This window comes from Hippopotamus amphibius, chromosome 7 (genome assembly GCF_030028045.1).
Source record: "Hippopotamus amphibius kiboko isolate mHipAmp2 chromosome 7, mHipAmp2.hap2, whole genome shotgun sequence".
NCBI classification, from domain to species: domain Eukaryota; kingdom Metazoa; phylum Chordata; class Mammalia; order Artiodactyla; family Hippopotamidae; genus Hippopotamus; species Hippopotamus amphibius.
In genome coordinates this window covers 71,343,420-71,363,028 of record NC_080192.1, presented here as the reverse complement: position 1 = coordinate 71,363,028, position 19,609 = coordinate 71,343,420, and the positions used below count along the sequence as shown (strand labels likewise).

The 19,609-nt window shown below is 40.5% G+C and overlaps 1 gene segment (V, D, J or C); it reads left to right on the top strand.

Moving 5' to 3' along the window:
- LOC130856813 (immunoglobulin kappa variable 2D-29-like) overlaps positions 1 to 16,742 on the top strand; it is a 106,309-nt gene extending 89,567 nt beyond the window's left edge. Inside the window, 2 exon segments of the V gene segment in view lie at positions 12,220 to 12,257; positions 16,227 to 16,742. Of these exon segments, the coding sequence occupies positions 12,220 to 12,257; positions 16,227 to 16,549 (361 nt within the window).
- Positions 16,743 to 19,609: the final 2,867 nt, after the last annotated feature.

Here is a 19,609-nt window from a genome sequence, read left to right as displayed (position 1 = left end):
AGAGAAAAACAAATATTGTATATTAACACATATATGTGGACTATAGAAAAATGGTACAAATCAACCGGTTTGCAAAGCAGAAATAGAGACACAGATGTAGAGAACAAACATATGGACACCAAAGGGGAAAGTGGGGAAGGTTGGGGGGGGAACAAATTGGGAGACTGGGATACCAAACTGTACACTAAATATATGCAGTTTATTGTAAAAAAAAAAAAAAAAACAAATAAAAAGTTAAAAAAAAAAAAAGATTGCTTTGGCTGTTTGGGGGTCTTTGTGTTTCCACACAAACTTTAGTATTGTTTTTGATATTTCTATGGAAAATACCATTGACATTTTGATAGGAATTGTATTGAATCTGTGTATCACTTTGTAGGAACATTTTAACAATATTAATTCTTCAAGATCTATGAGCATGGAATATCTTTCCGGTTATTTGTGTCTTCAATTTCTTAGACCAATGTCCTATGCTTTTTCGATGTACAGATCTTTCACCTCCTTAGATAAATTTATTTTCAACTATTTTATTCTTTTTTGATGCAGTTGTAAATGAGGTTGTTTCCCTTCTTTCACTTTGAGATAGATCCATATAGAAATGAAACTGATTTTTGTATATTGATTTTGTATTCTGCAACTTTGCTGAGTTTTTTATAGTAGTTTTTTGATGGAGTCTTTTGGGTTTTCTATGTATAATATCATGTCATCTGCAAGTAGAGATAATTTTACTTCTTTCTTTCCAATTAGGATGTCTTTTATTCTTCTTCTTGCCTAATTGCTCTGGCTAGAACTTCCAGTACTATGTCAAATATAAGTGGTAAGTGTGGGCATCCTTGTCTTGGTCCTGATCTCAGAGTAAAAGCTTTCATCTTTTCACCATTGCATATGATGTCAGCCATGAGCTTATCATGTATGGCTTTTATTACACTGAGGTATGTTCCCTCTATATCCAGTTTGTTGAGAGTTTTTATTATGAACAGATGAAATTTTTGTATGTTTTTTCTGCATCTATTGAGATGATCAATTTCATCCACATTCAGTGTATCACATTAATTGATTTGCAGATGTTGAATTGTCCTTGCATCCCTGGAATAAATCCTACTTGACCATGGTATATGATGACTTTAATATACTATTGAATTCAGCTCGCTAATATTTTGTTGAGGATTTTTGCATCTATGTTTATCAAGGTAATGCTGGCTTCATAAAATGAATTTGGAAGTGTTCTCTCCTCTTCTATTTTTTGGAAGAGTCTGAGAAGAATGGGTATTAATTCCTCTTTAATTGCTTGGTAGTGTTCACCAGTGGAGCCATCTGGTCCTGGACTTTTCTTTGTTGGGTCCATATGGTTTCTGACACAAGGAGCATATACATTTTTATTTTGGTTCTATGCTATCCAGTGCCTGATGCTATTTTCCTAGAGATGGTCCTTTGTATTTACTCTCCAACACTTTACTCCCTTCACTTAAGCAGGGATAACCTGATTGGAGCATGTGGCTCACACAGAGCAGCACCTCCAAACCAGCTGGCCCACCACCTTACACTCCAAGCTTCTGTCCTGTTGCCAAGACTATGAGAAGGAGTCAATCTCACAAAAAGACAAAATAATCAGCAGGAATTTTTCTAAGGTTGGAATAGAAAAGACCTTTCCAGAAGAAAGACTCTTCTTTCTTTGTCATCCCCTTTCTGTTTAATTACTCCATGTAAATCTAAGTGCTACAATCTGTCTCCCTCCCTCAGCCACTGCCCTACTGCTCTGGGAGGTATAAATAGGATGTGGTGCCCCTTGGGATGAAGCCCACATGGCACTGGGCAGGAGAGACCCTGCACCTGTCGAGAGAATATTTCATAACATACGTGGTTCTCCACGTTCTTCAAGGATGTGTACATCTTTTGTCATATCTCATGTGCTCATGACATGTTACTGCTGTCTGCACAGCAGTCGACGGCAGGAATACTGGTGTGAAGAAGAAAGGAGAGAAGAAAGAAAGGAGGGGAGAAAGAAAGAAAGAAGAAAAGAAAGAGAAAGAAAGAAAGAAAGAGAAAGAAAGAAAGAAAGAAAGAAAGAAAGAAAGAAAGAAAGAAAGAAAGAAAGAAAGAAAAAGAAAGAAAAAGAAAGAAAGAAAGAAAGAAAGAAAGAAAGAAAGAAAGAAAGAAAGAAAGAAAGAAAGAAAGAAAGAAAAAGAAAGAAAGAGAAAGGAAGAAAGAAAGAGAAAGAAAGAAAGAAAAGAAGAAAGGACGGTAGGAAGGAAGGGAGGGAAGGAGGGAGGAAAGACTTGATTTATCCATAAAAATTCTAATTTTTTTCTAATTAAATTATAAATCCAAGTAGTTTCAATGTGATATATTCCCAAATATACTTATCAAATTCAGTTTGAAGAGCACATACTTATCAAATTCAGTTTGAAGAGCAATCACTGAGTACTCAGTATCGAGGCATGATGGCAAATACAGAAGTACCCCAAGCTGTTCAAATCTGATTATCAAATTTCATGATGTAAGGCACGATGTGGAAAGTATGATAAATACCACTTTACCAAAGTGATTGCATAGCTACATGGAAAGTTTGGGTCACTCAGTTTTCACCCTCTCCTTAAACAGCCAAAATCTCTTAGCAGCAATGAACTTCATTATGTGTAAAGCTCGTCATCCCCAAAGCCTCCATTCTAGTCTGGAACTCCAGCCCGATTCAGTGGCTGTGACTCTGAGGTCAATTTTTCCTTCATAATCAGTAGTCTTGCAACTCATTACGGGAGCTTTATGCTGAAGATGGCCTTTGTCATCCTGTGTCCCTCAGAGACAGCACGGGACAGAAGCCCCACTCTCCACTGCCAATTAGAACTCCACACAAGTGAAAAATATATTTCCAATGCATTGAGTCGCTCAAGCTTTGGATCATATCTATTAGAGTAACTATCATTGTTCTTATTTAATGCCCTTATCAGGCTAGAGATTATTCGAATTGGCAGCATTTCGTGGAAAACACAAACTGGTTCTTAGACAGCAAAGGTTTAGACTCTGACTGTGCTCCTACAACGTCAGTGTCATTAAGGGGGCTTGGTTTCCTCAGCTATAAAAGTCAATCGTTAAGGCTCTTTCCAATATTAAATATGATGTTTGTATCCTGACTGAGTTCCAGAGCAGCTGAAGAAAGAAACATATTTTCATGCTGCACACACTCATTTTTCATTCTTTCACTGGATTTCAGAAAATGCATTAAAATGTCTCCTCTGACTTGAGGGGAACAGACGGCAACTGTACAATTTTCCTGATTTTCAAAGACTTTGCCAAATGCCTCAGGAAATGTGATGGAAGTAAATTGTGAGGCAAGACACCTGTTTCTTCCTGCAGCCCAGCCCTTCCCCACCTCTGCGGCCTGGAGTGCATCACTTCCTCAGGGACCCAATTTTCTCCTTTTTTGTAATGACTAGAGCTAGACATTTTGTTTCTTCCAGTTCAAACAGCCCACAAATTCCACAAAGACCCTCCAAGATCACACTAAGTCTGTTTTCTAGTCAGTCTAATGTGGTCCCAGACTTGGCTGCAGCCCAGAGAGTCCCAGTTAAGGCACCACCATCAGAAGCAGCTTTCAGGGCTTTAGAAACTACCGGAAGTGATCACCAGAGGTCGCACCAGAGAAGGCGAGGAGAAAACCGCAAGTACCTTGTACTACTGAACAATCCTTGTTCATTTCACTCATTCATTTGGGTAAATAGGTATCGGACATCGAGTGTATGCCAGACACTGTTAGTCGCGGAGAGCGTAGCGGTGACTGTGACCCCTCATGAGATGCCGATGCGATGCAAGAAATAGTGAGGGATGTGATGAATATTCTTTTTCAAGGAATTGGAAGATATGATATCCTGGGCAGAGACAAGGTCAGTGATACGTTGTGCGTGGTTATTTTTGCAATCCTGGTTTTCCACAAGGTTGATGTGTCCTGGTGTACGTGCTTTACATTCAAGTGGACTCCTCCTGGCTTCTGTTATTAATTTCGGCAGCTACCCCTTGTCTAGTACTTATCCAAATTCCCAGCCAGGCCAAGTACAAGATTGACTCAATATTTTCCCTTTCTCTTCACTTCACTTTAAAAGGCCATGAAATTACTGAATTTGAGGTTCAGGGAATAGAGATGAGCCTTTCCAATCTATAAGGGTCCTAGGTTTCTTCTGAGGACTACTCCAGTCCACTTGCAGTATCACAGTCATGCCATTTCAGACAACAAATGAAAAAGTATTCCATATCTGTGTATCTTCTTGACACAGGAATATCTGTTATTTTTTTTTTTTAAAGCTTATAAAGAAACTGCTTGAAAACTATCTTGTATTAGGTTCTTTGGGAGGAGGTAGGTCTTTGACAAACTCCTAAATTTCTCCTAAAATTAGTGTCTAGGGACTTTCCTGGCGGTCCAGTGCTTAAGACTTCGCCTTCCAATGCAGGGGGTGCAAGTTCAATCCCTGCCCAGGGAGCTAAGATCCCACATGCTTCACGGCCAAAAAACCAAAACATAAAACAGAAGCAATATTGTAACAAATTCAATAAAGACTTTAAAAATGGTCTAATGTGGTCCACATCAAAAAAAAATCTTTAAAAAAATAAATGAAATTAGTAGGTCTCTTGGGCAAATTATTCCATTTATTTTGGGGGATAAAAAAATGTGCACTTCATTTAGATGTTCAAAAAGCAACAGCCTATTTGAGGGGAGGGGAAATTGGATGAAGGTGGTCAAAGTTACAAACTTCCAGTTATAAGATAAATAAGTATTAGGGATGGAATATACAACCTGAAAGAGATAATTAACACTGCTGTATTTGTATATGAAAGTTGTTAAGAGAATAAATCCTAAGAGTTATCATCACAAGGAAAGGAATGTGTTTTCTACTTTAATTTTGTCTCTGTGTGAGATGATGTATGTTCACTAAACATTGTGATCATCATTCCATGATGTGTGTAAGTCAAATAATTATGCAGCCCGCCTTAAACCTACACAGTGCTGTACACCAACTATATCTCCATAAAACTGGAAGGAAATATTAAAAATTTAAAAACAAAAATAAAATTTTAGAAAAGCAGTGGCCTATGGGGGCTTTAATCTGAATATGGGTAGAAAATGAGAAGAATAAACATTCTATCAAACCAGCCCTGACTAACCTAGAAACCCTGGACAAGTGGGTTTCTGGGAAAATGAAGTAAGAGGAAGAGTCAAGCGTGAGGTGAGGAGGGGCAGACGGAAGGCAGTGGCACAGGAACCATGACAGCAGTCAGGGAGATCAACAATCGACCGCAGTACCAATCTGAAGCAGGAAGGGATCACCCGTTTGCAAAGCTTCTGAGAATCCTTGAAAAGATACAGCCTTCACCAACATGTTACAGGGAGGCCTGGGCAGTTTTTTTTGAATAACAAAAAGGGTGAATTAACTGATGAATGAATAAACAAAATGTGCTATAGCCATACAATGGGATATTATTCAGTCATAAAACAGAAAAAAGTACTGATGCATGCTGCAGCAGAGATGAACCTTGAAAACATTAGGCTAAACAAAAGAAGCCAAACACAAAAAAAACCCACAAAAGAAGCATATCATGCTTCTACTTTTATGGAACGTCCAGAATGAGAAAATATAGAGAAACAGGAAGTGGATTAGCAGTTGCCAGCAGCTGGGAAGGATGAGAATGCTAGGCAGTGATAGATAAGGAGAACAGCCTTTCTTTTTCCAGGTGATGAAACTATTTCTAAATTATGATGATGGTTACATCTGTAGTGTGATACTGTTAAGGAAAACACAGATCGTAACCGCCTACCCTGGCCAGGCAGACAATAACAATTTGCATGAATTATTTTGCTACACGGAACTAACAAGTCACCACCAACTGGAAGAATACGGGAAAGGTCAAAAGGAAATGCTAGTCCACATGTCCTACCCACCTCCCAGAATTCTCCTTGTTGGAGTCCATCTTGGCTGAGAGATGCATGCGCCACCAGAAGGGACCCTAGGAGTGACTGGCCAGAGACAACCCGGAAACCCACCCCGTCACCATAAAACAGAGAATTTTCCTTGACCACTCAAATTAGAAGCAGTTACAGTAGCCACTATGGAAAACAATTTGGAGGTTCCTTAAAAAACTACAAATAGAACTACCATATGATCCAGTAATCCCATTACTGGGCATATACCCAAAGAAAACCATAATCCCAAAAGAAACTTGTACCATAATGTTTATTGTGGCACTATTTACAATAGCCAGGACATGGAAGCAACCTAAATGCCCATCAACAAATGAATGGATAAAGAGGATGTGGCATATATAGATACAATGGAATATTACTTAGCTATAAAAAGGGATGAGATGGAGCTATACGTAATGAGGTGGATAGACCTACAGTTTGTCATACAGAGTGCAGTAAGTCAGAAAGAGAAAGACAAATATTGTATACTAACTCACATATACGGAATCTAAAAATGGTACTGATGAACTCAGTGACAAGAACAAGGACGCAGATACAGAGAATGGACTGGAGAACTCGAGGTTTGGGAGGGGGCAGGGGGTGAAGGGGAAGCTGAGACGAAGCGAGAGAGTAGCACAGACATATATATACTACCAACTGTAAAATAGATAGTCAGTGGGAAGTTGTTGTATAACAAAGGGAGTCCAACTTGAGGATGGAAGATGCCTTAGAGGACTGGGGCGGGGAGGGTGGGGGGGACTCGAGGGGGTGGAGTTGAGGGAGGGAGGGAATACGGGGATATGTGTATAAAAACAGATGATTGAACTTGGTGTACCCCCCAAAAAATAATAAATAAATAAATAAAATTAAAACAAAACAAACAAAAAAAAAGTAGAGCCTGAAAAAAAAAAGAAATTAGTCTAAAGAAAGAAACCCACAGGGAAGTCCCAATGATTGTCATTACCAAGGGTCCGGGTTCAATCCCTGGTCAGGGAACTAAAGTCTCACAAGCTTCATGGCCGGGCCAAAAACAACAGAAATAAAAGAAATAAATGAACCCACAAGGACAGGAAGAACAGGGCAGAGGCAACAGCAGCAATAATATTAGGTTGAATGGTAACCAGCTTAACTGACCCGTGGAGCTGAACAGAAAAGCTGGTGGAACTAGAGAGCAAAGAGATTGAAATCCATTTTGAATGAGATCAGGATGTACACATTGAGGGAATGAGGCAATGTCAGGCAGTGGGCAGGAAAGATCCAGGGTCCAGGTCCTTCGTCAAGATGAGTAAGAGTGGGTGGGGGAGGGGGGCGTGGTCAGAGGGGTGGGAGGGGCATTCAGTGAGGGGCCCTGAGCCAGCAGAAAGCAGAGGAGAGTGTCCATAAAGGACCTGAGGATTTTGACAGCAAAGGCAAAAATGTGCAGAACCGAGCCTGAATTCGGGGACTCCATGGCTGTATGGAGCTGGCCCAATAACAGAAGTTGTCCATGATGGGTTTCTCAGCAGTAGGATGAGAGGGGACGCAGGGCTGGATGCCAAGTAGATAGACAGGGGACCAGGGAACTCCAGGGCAGGGCTCGCAGGGCTCATCACTAGTGTAAAACCAGCTGGAAACCACAACACTCAATATGTAAATCTCGTTGTCGGAGCCTCTCCAAGGGTTCATAAGCCCTGGCACGTTGCTGCTCTAGAAAGTCAAGAAACACCTGCAGCCTCAGTGTCCTCATGGAAACAAGATGAGGGTCTACATTTTCCAGAGCGGGACCAGAATCTTGGGTCACGTTCACGGCACATGCATTTGCACATGGTTGGGCAAAGGACTTTGCTTCTCTAAGCACATCTTTCTTCAGAGACCAAAGGAAACAGACACAGCTCCAAAGCAGCAAAGATGCAGCGAGTCCTCAAGTTACCTCCTCTGTCTCCCTCTTTCCAGGCTAATGGGAGCATCCTTGTCACTTGGGGATTAGGGCAGATGTCCATTTGTGGCACTCTAGCCTGAAGACAAGCAACTGAGGAGGTGCTGGCAGCACTGAATGTGGACTCCAGGATTTCCTCCTCGCCTTTTGGAACATCAGCTTAAGTCAAGTACGAATGACAGACAATATGATTTGAATGAGGGAGGGATCAGGCTGACGTCAAAAGAATCACCTACCTTGGACTTCACTGTCAACGATGAACTGGAAAAAATTCTGAACCACAAACTTCAGGATGGATTGTCAGACACAGATGTTTGCAAGCCAGGTAGGGAAGCCCCATCCTTCAAGCTTTGCAAAGAGCAAAATTGTGTCATTGTGTCTCTGACACGCTGGGTGATTTACTGTATGGTACTGGTGGGAGGCAGACATCTCAAATAGGCTGGTCAATTATGTCAGATAAAAAACATAAATGGTGTTTCTTGAAATGTTACACCTGAGGAACATTGAGAAGATAGCTTATCAATAGTTTTCAAGATGACTTATAGATGTGCCCTTAACCTCTTCCCCCCACTCTCTCTCTCTCTCTCTCTCCCCACCCCCCTCTCTCCCCACGAGCAGTTTAGAATTTATTCTAGGCACCTAACTTTGTTGGGGGCCACATGGAAAGCAGCTTTGGTGATGAGTTTGTTGGAATGCTCCCCTAAATTTCCTGTTTCCATCACTCATGCATAAACCCAAGAACCTCTCAGACTAATTTATTGACACTGCTTTTCCTCAGTAAATCAATCTTATCAAGGCCCATCCTGGACACTCTGTAGAATGATAGATCCTCACAGATGCTTCTAAGACATGCTTTGCCTTCAGATAATGAACAGCATACATATTAAGGAGCTCAACCATTTCTCAGTGATCCATGTGATGTCATAGCAAACATAAAAACAACCACTCCTATTGATCCTGCTGTGTGTGATCAACCAACTAGTTTTTGCCACCATGGTTCTTAGGATAATCATCTCTTATTAGCAGCAAATTCTGCTTTATACCAGTTGTTCACTTGCATGCTTCGCTTGCAATCTCCAGTTTACTCACTTGGGAACGTGCATTTTCCAGCCCCCACATCACACCCACATCTCCTACACTGGTAAGAGAGTATCTCCTATACAGAACCAGGAAAACTCCCACCTTTTCGCATTCTTAAAGATTATAGAAAAGTATTTGAATGACAAAGAAAACTTAAGCATATGTACATATCATTTAAAAATTATATTCATACATTGTACATAAATATTGAGAATTCTACTAGACAAGATCAGACTTTACTTTTTATCAAAATTGGTACAGTCTTAGTGTTTCTGAAGACCGCAATGAATGTATTCATATAATTTTTAAAAGTCAAATAATCTACAGTATACAGAACAGTAGAAAGTGTCATTGCTCCCCTCTCTTCCACAATGACACACCTCTGTAATCAACTTCAGGAGACAACTACTGAGCACAGTTTATTGTATTTCTTTCAGCAATTAGCCTGTATGCATATCCACACATATTCAATTAAAATGGGATCATAATATCATACAGTACATACCATTCAGCCTATATGTTTACAATCACCTTCCATGTGACTATACAGAAACCTACTTCATCCTCTTATTGGCCACTTTATGCACTGCACAGCTTTATCATAATTAGTTTATTATGAAGATTTCAGTTACTTTCCATTTTTTCACCTTCTAAACAACATTTCAATGAGCAGTCTTATATATATTTTAAGCCTACCTTTCTACTCATTTCCAACCCTAGGACAATCTAAGGAGTTTCCTTTTTCTCCCCTCACTCCAGTGTTTTCTGCCATGTGGACTGCTTCCATGGGGTGACTTCACTCGCAGGGTCTAATCTGCAGACTGGTGCAACTAAATACGTGAGCTCCGAGTTGAAATCCCAGCTCTGCCCCTCACTGCCATGAGCACAGCACTTAACCTCTCTGCACTCATGTTTCCTCAGCTGCAAAATAAGTGATAGTTTCTAGTTCCTAGATCTGGGGAGATAATTAAATGTGATGATTCATGTACAATGTCTGGCACTTCGTAAATGCTCAATAAATTTCGACCATTATGACTGGTATTGCTTGCATCTCTGCAGAGAAAATTTCTTTCTATCCTCTTTGACATCCATGTTGACTGTGTCCTCCGTCAACTATTTTGCACACTTAATTTCCACTCTCTGTCTCCGACTTGCTTTCTCTCTTTCCCCAACTTCTAGTGAGATCCACTGCTGCTTCTGCTATTCAAGGCAACTAACAAAGCTCTCGGTGACAAAATCAAAGACTACCCTAATCTTCAGAGTTACTATTACAATTTATTTTGTAAAACTTACTATTGCAGTAGTCAGTATTAGTCCTTGGTCCATCATAATTTATCAGCTCTGATCTATTATTGACTTTCAACTATTTGTGGTAGGGTTGTTTCTTCGTTTGTTTTCATTCATTCTGCAAATGTTTGTTGAGCATTTACCAGTGAAGATAGTGGACTGGGCCTTCTACATATAAGACGATGAAATATCAAGCAGCTTACAATCCAGTAGGGTAGAAAGAATCTGACAGCAGATGAAAGCAACTAGGTGTCCTAGGCCCAATGACCTGCCTCTGGGCTCTGCAAAGTTGAGTCACTTGCTGGGAGATAATCCAACAGAAGGTCTCTCTTGAGTTAAGTCTTGAAAAACAGTTAGTTGTTCACAAGCTAATGCAGGTGAGCAAAAATGTTTCCAAGCAGAGGGAGAGTTTTGTAAAAGCTGAAGGCCAAGGGAAGGACGGTAAGGACTTTAGGATGCTGGGAGCAGTGTATGCTAAGGTAGAAATGGAAGGTTAAGAGGGAAACAGGACTGCAATAAGTAAAGCTGGATTCACAGCAAAATGAGGTCTTAAGGACCCTCGATGGGGTTACTATGGAAACACCAAGGCATGCCATGATTCCCTGGCAGCTTTAAAGACAGCCTGCACCTGGTTCAGCTCATTGCAGCGTGGTGGGTACCAGTCCATCTCTACCTGTCCTGTGACAACAACCAACCAGGTCAGACTGCTTTCCTACTCTTTTGATCTTTGCTTTTGTTTCACAGGCCATCCATAACTTCATTCCAAAATAGATTTCAAAATGGGACGTGGGTCTTGGTTTGATATACATTTAGTCTTTTTTTGAAACAGCATGGTGGCAAAGGAGAGGTTCAAATAGGAAACTATTCTTTATTATTAACTGAGAGAAGCTAGGCAGTTTCATAATGACATTGAATGAGGTTTATCATTTGCAAACCCCACCACTACCCCAGGAGAAGGTATAAAGTAGTACAGTTTTTAAAATGAACTTATTTACAAAACAGAAATAGAGTCACAGACATGTAAAACAAATTTATGGTTACCAAAGGGGAAAGGGAGAGGAGAGATAAATTAGGAGTTTGGGGTTAACAGATACACACTACTATATATAAAATAGGTAAACAACCAGGTCCTACTGTATAGCACAAGGAACTATATTTAATATCTTATAATAACATATAATGGAAAAGAATGTGAAAAAGAATATATATATATATGTAAATACGTGTGTGTGTATATAACTGAATCACTTTGCTGTACACCTGAATCTAACACAACATTGTAAATCAACTATACTTCAATTGTTTAAAAGCACAGCGGTTTTTTTAATGCACTCATCTTTCTTTGTAATTTATATTTAACCTACTTTCCAAAAATAAACAAACAAATAAGTAAGCAGCAGTCCAGATGTGGGAGATTGCTAAAATATGGGACCATCCGCCCTTAGACATAAATAAATCATCTTCTAGGATTTTAGAGCTCACCTAAGAATGACAAACATTCTCTGCCAGGGAAGCCCCAGGGCCTCCACACCTACTTGAGAAGGGAGTGAAGCTTCACAGCAGCTGGCCCAGGGCTCTGTTCCCCTCCGGTAAGAAGGGTTTTCACACAGTGAGGCAACAGACAGCTATCACTGTGGTGGACGTTCGGTCAAGGAACCAGGTTGGAAATCAAACGTGAGTAAAATCCAAACTTTCCTTTCTCAGTTGTCTGTGTCTTATGGTCCCTGTGTCTCTGAAGTGATCTGTATGCTGACATCCTTTGAGACTCTGACATCCTCCAGGGCAAAGCTACAGTTCATAGTCAAATTGGAGAATTGGTTGCCCATTTTCTAGGAAGAATAGAGTTAGGCATTGGGTGAGAATAACTTGTCTGAGTGGATAGTTTCAGAAATTTATTGGGGAGCAAAGCATATGTTCTGAACAGAGCTTTGCTCAATGGTCAGGAAAGGGAGCAGTTTTTGTACAGGAGCGAGGTTAAGAGGAACCGTTGTGAGTATACTTTCGGTGCAGGAACCAAACTGGAGATCAAACGTAAGTACTTTTTTCAACTGATTCTTTGCTGTTTCTGTCTAACTGGTTTGCTTTTTGTTCCTTTCTGCGTGTTTTCACTAAGTAAGTGTCAGGGATAAAAATATCATCCCCATATTAGGTACAGAGGAAGGGAAATTGTTCCACAGGAGGCTAGCTGATGGCTAAATTTTTAAGATTTCCAAACCAAAATAACTGAATTGGGGAAGGGGGCTTGCTGCCCTTTCAGGGTAGGTTTTTGTTCAAGTAGAAGTTAAGGGGAATCACTGTGATTCACTTTTGGCTCAGGCACCAGACTGGCGGTCAAACTTCAATACATTTTGGCTCAATTATTTGTGGGGTTTTTGTCCTGTTGTATCATTTGTGCAAGTTTGTGACATTTTGGTTAAATGAGCCATCCCTGGTGACCCAAAGGTAAAAGGCAGAAAGCCAGCAGATAGTCAGTTTTTAAACTGGACAAACAGAAAAATTGTTGAGTTTGTAGGGAGAGTAGGGTTTGTTGGGAGAGAGGGGAAGACATAGCTGGATTTTTCTGTGAATTAGCTTTTTTCCTGTGATTGGCTTCAGAAGGAGGTTTTTGTTGAGGGGGATGAGTTAGCGCCCTCACTGTGGGTTACGTTTGGCAAGGGGACCACGGAGGAAATCAAATGTAAGTGCACTTTTTTACTCCTTTTTCTTATAGAGTTGTGAAATTTGGGGGTTTTCATGCTTGGGATATGAGTTGAGGTCAGTTTTGAAGAGAATGGGATTCTTCTAAAAATCAGATGAGTAAGGGACTGAAAATCAGTTTGTCTCGAGGAAGAGCAAAGAGCTAGTTAGTTGATGTGGCATCTAAATGGCCAGATTTTCTCTGTATTTGACAACTGAATGAGGTTAGCAGCAAAAACAGGTTTTTGTTGAGGGGAAGGGAATTAAGTTAACGCTGAGGATCACTGTTGGCCAAGTGACACATCTGGAGATTAAGCGTAAGTAATTTTTCTCTACTATCTTCTGAAATGTAGGTCTAAATGCCGGTGTTGACTTTTAGAGAATTAAATATGAGTTTTGTGGAGATGGGTAAATGAGAGCATTTCAGATTTATCATCAGTTTCAAAAGTTAAACTCGGCTCTAAAACTGGATCTGTAGACGAAAAGATTAATCTAGACTGAATGACTCAAAGAGAAAAAAAATGTGTCGGTGAAAAAGGAATCCTTGCAGCTCTAAAGAGCAAAAGCGAATTAATTTTCGTTGAGCTTTGCCAAATATTGTGTGATTTTTGCTCGTATGTACGATGCGGAAAAGTAGAGAAATGTATTTCTTAGTCCGTTTTCTCTCTTCCGTCCGATAAATTATTTTATAACAATAAAAATCAATAGGATGCACTAAAAAATCAGTAAGAAGTTAAAAAAGCATATTTATTTGTGTTAAAGTTGCCGCTTAGTTGCGAATCAGCAGCAATGTCATGTTTAGAGTCTAAAATGAGTGTTAAACTGTCAATATTCAGAAATCCTATAGAGATTCTATACCTTGACAGATGACTCTTTTTTTTTTTTTTTAATCAAATTTCTATATGAGACTAAACGGGAAATGATCTCTTATCATAATGGAGGAAAGATAATTGTCCCCAAGAGCTCAGTTTTGAAGAAATTTGTTTAAGTGAAGGAAAATAAAATAATCGCATTTTTTTAGATGCCCATGGAGGTGTAGAAAAATAGGAAATATTTTAATAAGTATGTTCTTTGTTATGACTTGGCGGTGTTTTTATACCGCTGAGGTGGCCGTGGCACAGTTTGCATGGTCTGTAGACTTCGTGGCGGGCTTTTTTCGTGATTAAATGACTTTGGTGGCCAGGTGCCAGGGCTTTGGTGGCGGCGCACCTGGCCGCCAAAGGCCACCAAAGGCCGCCAAAGGCCGCCAAGGGCCACGGCAACGCCGCAATCGCCCGTTCAGCTGTGCTGCGGCCCACTTTCCTGACACAGTGATACACACAATGTCGCTAACAGAAGAGACTAGTACTGTGATGGGCACGACTTAACATGGGGAAAACAGGGAGAAGCCTAATTTTTATTAGCGATTCCAGAAATGAAATTCACATTATTATATCCTCTCAATAAAAATTTCCAGTAGGACAGTATAAAGAATGTAAAGCTATTTTTTTCAGTGATACATATTTCAATATCCTCTCATCAAATGTATTTAAGTAATAAAAGCTCAATCTAAATGAAAGAAACTATATATATATATATATATATATATATATACACGTATATATATATGTATAACTCTTTCAGGGCAAAATCCACACCAGCAAAAATCTAACTGAAGGCCCTAATCTGGCCGTTCAGATTTTGATCAATTAATTTTTACTGAGTTCAAAATAAATATCGTTAAGGTATATTCGCTGATAAAAAGTAAGATAAATTTGTGACATGTTTTTAATTTTCCGAAATTTAATGTCTTCCGTAGGATTATATTTCAGGTGTACAAAATATTTAAATATATATAAATGCCATTAATAAAAACTTAATAGAAATATATTTTCCAACTCCCTCATTCTGTGATAGAAAATTTTTAATCTGGGTATTTTAATTACATACCCTTTAAAACAGTTTAGTAATTTGTTATTGTCCTTGTTGTTTACTCCAGCTAATTTCAAAAGTGATACTTGGAAAAGATTATTTTTGGTTTGCGACAACCTCACAGGACTATTTTAGGGCCATTTTAAAACTCTTTTCACACTGTTTAAGTATTTGAAACTGTTCTAAAACTATTTAGGGCCTTTTAAACATCTTTAATGAATTTTAAACTCCATTAAAAAGCTAATAAGAGGTCTTCCAAGAATTTCTGTATTAACTATGTTAATAGTTTAATATTTTAAGGCAAGATAGAAAGTTTAAAGCTATCAAGGATTGGCCCAATTAGAAGTCTCTTCATAAAATATTTCCCCTCCTTTTCTTCTAGAGTTTATATTATTTTGCTGCTAAGCTTAGCTTATAAAATTTAAAAAAAAAATGGTGATGAAGGTTAAAAGAGAAGAAATATCAAAACATTAAAGAATTCAGTAGCTTACGCTGAACTGCTTGGTTAACATGGAGGCTTACAGGTTTATAACGTTTTATAGCTTTATAAAAATCTGTTCGCTTATCTGCTGACTTCTCTGAGCAAAGGATTCTTGATTTGTTGTTTAACGCCTGCTCTCCCACCCGACGGCTTGAAGGCCTACAAAGGGGATTTCCAGCAGGCCATCTGGCAGCTGCTCACAGAAGTGAAGCCAGCCAGTTCCCCCCGGGCAGGTGGCCAAGTGTACAGTTGACCCTCCTGGTCTGGCTGAACCTTGCCCCGTATGGTGACAGCCATCAGTCCAGGGCCTGGGTCTCTCTTGGAGGCCTTTGTGAGGAGTGGGAAAGCGGCTAGCCTGATCACAGAGGGTGAAGGGACTAACCGCCTCCCCCCCCCACCTGGGCCCAGGCTTAAAGCTTGGGGCTCACCCTGCAGAGTGGGTCTGACCCCCAACATGCCCAAAGGAAGCCCAGGAAGTGACAGCCTGATATCACTGCACAGTACTAGGAGAGGCACAGGGGAAATGATCTGTGCAAAACCTGTTCTCACATCTAAACTCTGAGGGGGTCGGATGAAGTGGTTTTGTTTCTTGGCCTGAAGCACTGGGTTCCCTGCAGGAAGCAGGGAACTTAGATGAAAGAGAGAAAGGTAAGGTCAGAAAAGCATGCAAAATGGACTGCGAAGGGCTTCAAAGAGTTCCAACAAAACAATTTAGAACTTTCTTAAGGCATAGGGTCTAGGGAAAAACTTAAAATCATGGCAATTATAAATATGCTTCCTGGCCTCCCTAGCTGCTCCCTGGATGCTACAGAATAAGCATGCTGTTCTCTGCACATCTGTCCCTTACAGTTCCAAGGTCACCCACAAACAACGCACCCAAGTGGAGAATGTCCCTGTTACTTAAACACCATTCTCTGTGCTTCCTTCCTCAGGGTCTGATGCCCAGCCAACCGCCTTCCTCTTCCAACCACCTAAAGAACAGTTAGAGACCGGAACTGCCTCTGTTGTGTGCGTCGCAAAAGGCTTCTACCCCAAAGATATCAGTGTCAAGTGGAAAGTGGATGGGGTTGACCAAAGCAGCGGCATTGAGAACAGTATCACAGAGCAGGACACCAAGGACAGCACCTACAGCCTCAGCAGCACCCTGACGCTGACCAGCTCACAGTACCAAAGCCATGATGTCTATACCTGTGAGGTCACCCACAAGTCCATGTCCTCCGCCCTGGTGAAGAGCTTCAATAAGAACGAGTGTTAGAGCGAGAGGCCTACAGGCCGGTCAGTCACCTGGGATCGGTCCCAGGCGCCGGCCCCCCACCCCCACCCCCAGGCCTCAGGCCTATTCCCTACTGCAATCCTCCAGCCCATCTCCCCACCTCACCCCCCTCCCCCTCTTTGGCTTTAATCATGCTGATGTTGGGGGGGAAATGAATAAATAAAGTGAATCTTTGCACCTGTGATTTCTCTCTCCTTCCTGATTTAAGGTTTTTAAACATTGTTTTTCGATGACCCAATTTATCTTCTAAGGAACTAAATATTGCGTTGCTAAAAACTATACCATCATTTATAAAAATCCTCATCCTCCATTCTACCCTAACCTACTGTCCTCTACAAGACACTCTTCCATGAAACCCATAAGCCACCCATCTTCACAGCCCTATCCTGGAGCATGGCATGAGAGGCTTGCTGCTGCTTTTTTTTTTAATTGAAATATAGTTGATTTACAATGTTGTATTAGTTTCAGGGGTACAACAAAGTGATTCAGTTGTACATATGAATATATCTATTCTTGTTTAGATTCTCTTCCCATATAGGTCATTATAGAGTATTGAGTAGAGTTCGCTGTGCTTTACAGTAGGTTCTTATTATCTATTTTATTGGGATTGAGATGCTTTCTCCTTTGATTTCCCCTCCTTAGCAGGCCCTGGGAATCCTTTTAAGGGTGATGGTTCTTACCATTACATATTCTTTGATCTAGCTGAATCTAATTTACCAAAAGTAAATCTTTCCAAAGAAAGGAACAGCTAGAAAGAGAGTCATCCATTGTGACACTACATAAAATGACAAAACAATGATAACAGTGTAGATGAACAAACAATAGGGAAATGTTTAAGTCCATTACGGCACTTCAACTTAAGGGAATATGATGCCTTCATTACATTTTAAATACAATACATATTGAGGACCTCCTATCTGCCAAAGACCATACTGAGAGCTTACAACAACCTAATTTAATTCTCACTACATTACAGAGTTAAAAGCACTCATTAAAATGTGGGTCAGGGGACTTCCCTTCTGGCACAGTGGTTAAGAATCTGCCTGCCAAAGCAGGGGACATGGGTTCGAACCCTGGTCTGGGAAGATCCCACATGCCGAGGAGCAACTAAGCCCATGCACCACAACTACTGAGCTTGTGCTCCAGAGCCCACGAGCCTAGAGCGCATGAGCCTAGAGCCCATGCTCTGCAACGAGAGACGCCCTCACACCACAACGAAGAGTAGCCCCCACTTGCTGCAACCAGAGAAAGCCCATGTGCAGCAACAAAGACCCAACACGGCCAATTAATTAATTAATATTTTTACATGTGGCTCAGGTTTTATAAAGCTGAGAAATATTCATACTCTATAACCCAGCAATCCTACCCCTGAATGTTTGTGTCCCTGTCCACCAAAAAGACTTACGCAATTATTTTTCAGAGGAGCTTCATTTATAAAAGCCAAAAACTGGAAACAATCCAAATGTCCACCAATAGTATAATGGGTCATTAAACTGTAGCAAGTTTGCACGTTAGAATACTATTCAAAAAGAGAACTAATAAACTACAACTATACCCAACAACATAGATGAATCTCATAAACTTGACAATAAGCAAAAGAAACCAAACACAAAAGACATGTCCTATATATTTTCATTTATATAAAGTTCAAAACCAGGAAAAATACAATTAGAAATTGGGATAAGGATTACTTTTGGCTGAGGGTGGAGTGAGATAGTGCCTAGGTTTTGATAATGTGATGTGTGCCAGTTTGTGGAAACTTATTGAGCTGTAAAATTATGATCTGTGCACATTTCTGTATATATATCCTACTTCAAGATAAAGTCACATAAAGAAATACCTTATACCTAATTTACAGATGAGAGAGTCTAAGAGGAATAAGCAATAGGTCAAGACCATACAGCTGGCAAGTGGTGAGCCCAGGATCAAATCCCTACCTGCCGGAGATCAACTCAATGATTGGTGAAGACTTAGAAGGGTGGGAAGGAGTCACGGGACGGAGGGGATATGGGGATATATGTATAAATACAGCCGATTCACTTTGTTGTACAGTAGAAACTGGCACAACAGTGTAAAGCAATTACACTCCAATAAAGAGCTTAAAAAAAAAACTCAAAAAACCCTACCTGCCTAATTTTGCTCTCATGACCTCTATACAAATCTGCCTTCCAGCACTCCCCGTGCTACACAGAACAGGCTACTTTCCCAGGGACTCCTCCTGCATCTGGAAACCAGGGGCGTACATAGGTAGAAGTGGAATGGAACAGACCTTCAACAATAGGCAAAGGATGCAATTAACTTGGTCCAGATATTGGGATCCCATGTAGGAAAGGTTAAGTGTCTGGGAAGCGGGGCAGGGCACATATAAAACCAACTTTGACTCTCCTCCCCCACTCCTGTGTGGAGACACCCCAGCCCCTCCCACCCATCACCTACTCATCCCTCCAACAAACATTTACTGAGCACCTTTCTCAGACTACACCCTGAAAGAGGTACAGAAGTAACAATGTTGGTGTCCTTTCCCTCAATAAATTAGAATTCAGACCCATCCTTTTTTTCCTTTCCTTTCTCAGTACTGAAGCAAGTGGGAAAGGACACTCACGGGAAAAAGAAAAAATGGGTAGGGAGACAACACTGACATTTTACCTCTCGAGGATATTCAATATTATCAAGTCTTTGAAAGTTTGGAGGTCTGAGTAGAGTTCAGAAAGACTCAGTAATGCCCCTTCAAATGACATAAACTTTCTCATCCAACTCTGGGGGCAAAAATCAACAATCAATGGCACCTGTAATCCCAAGCAAGGGTCTTCTCACAAGGCAAAACTCTGAAGCCAGACCCACCATGACCCAAGGAAGTGAAGACAGGTGTTATGAGTTGAATTGTGTCCCTAAATTAAAAGACATGCTCAAATTCCAACTCCCAGCCGCCATGAACGTGACCTCATTTGGGAATAGGATTCTTGCAGCTGTAATCAAGTCAAAGTGAGATTATACTGAAATGCTGGAGAAGATAACAGTGAAGCTAGATCATTCATATGTTGC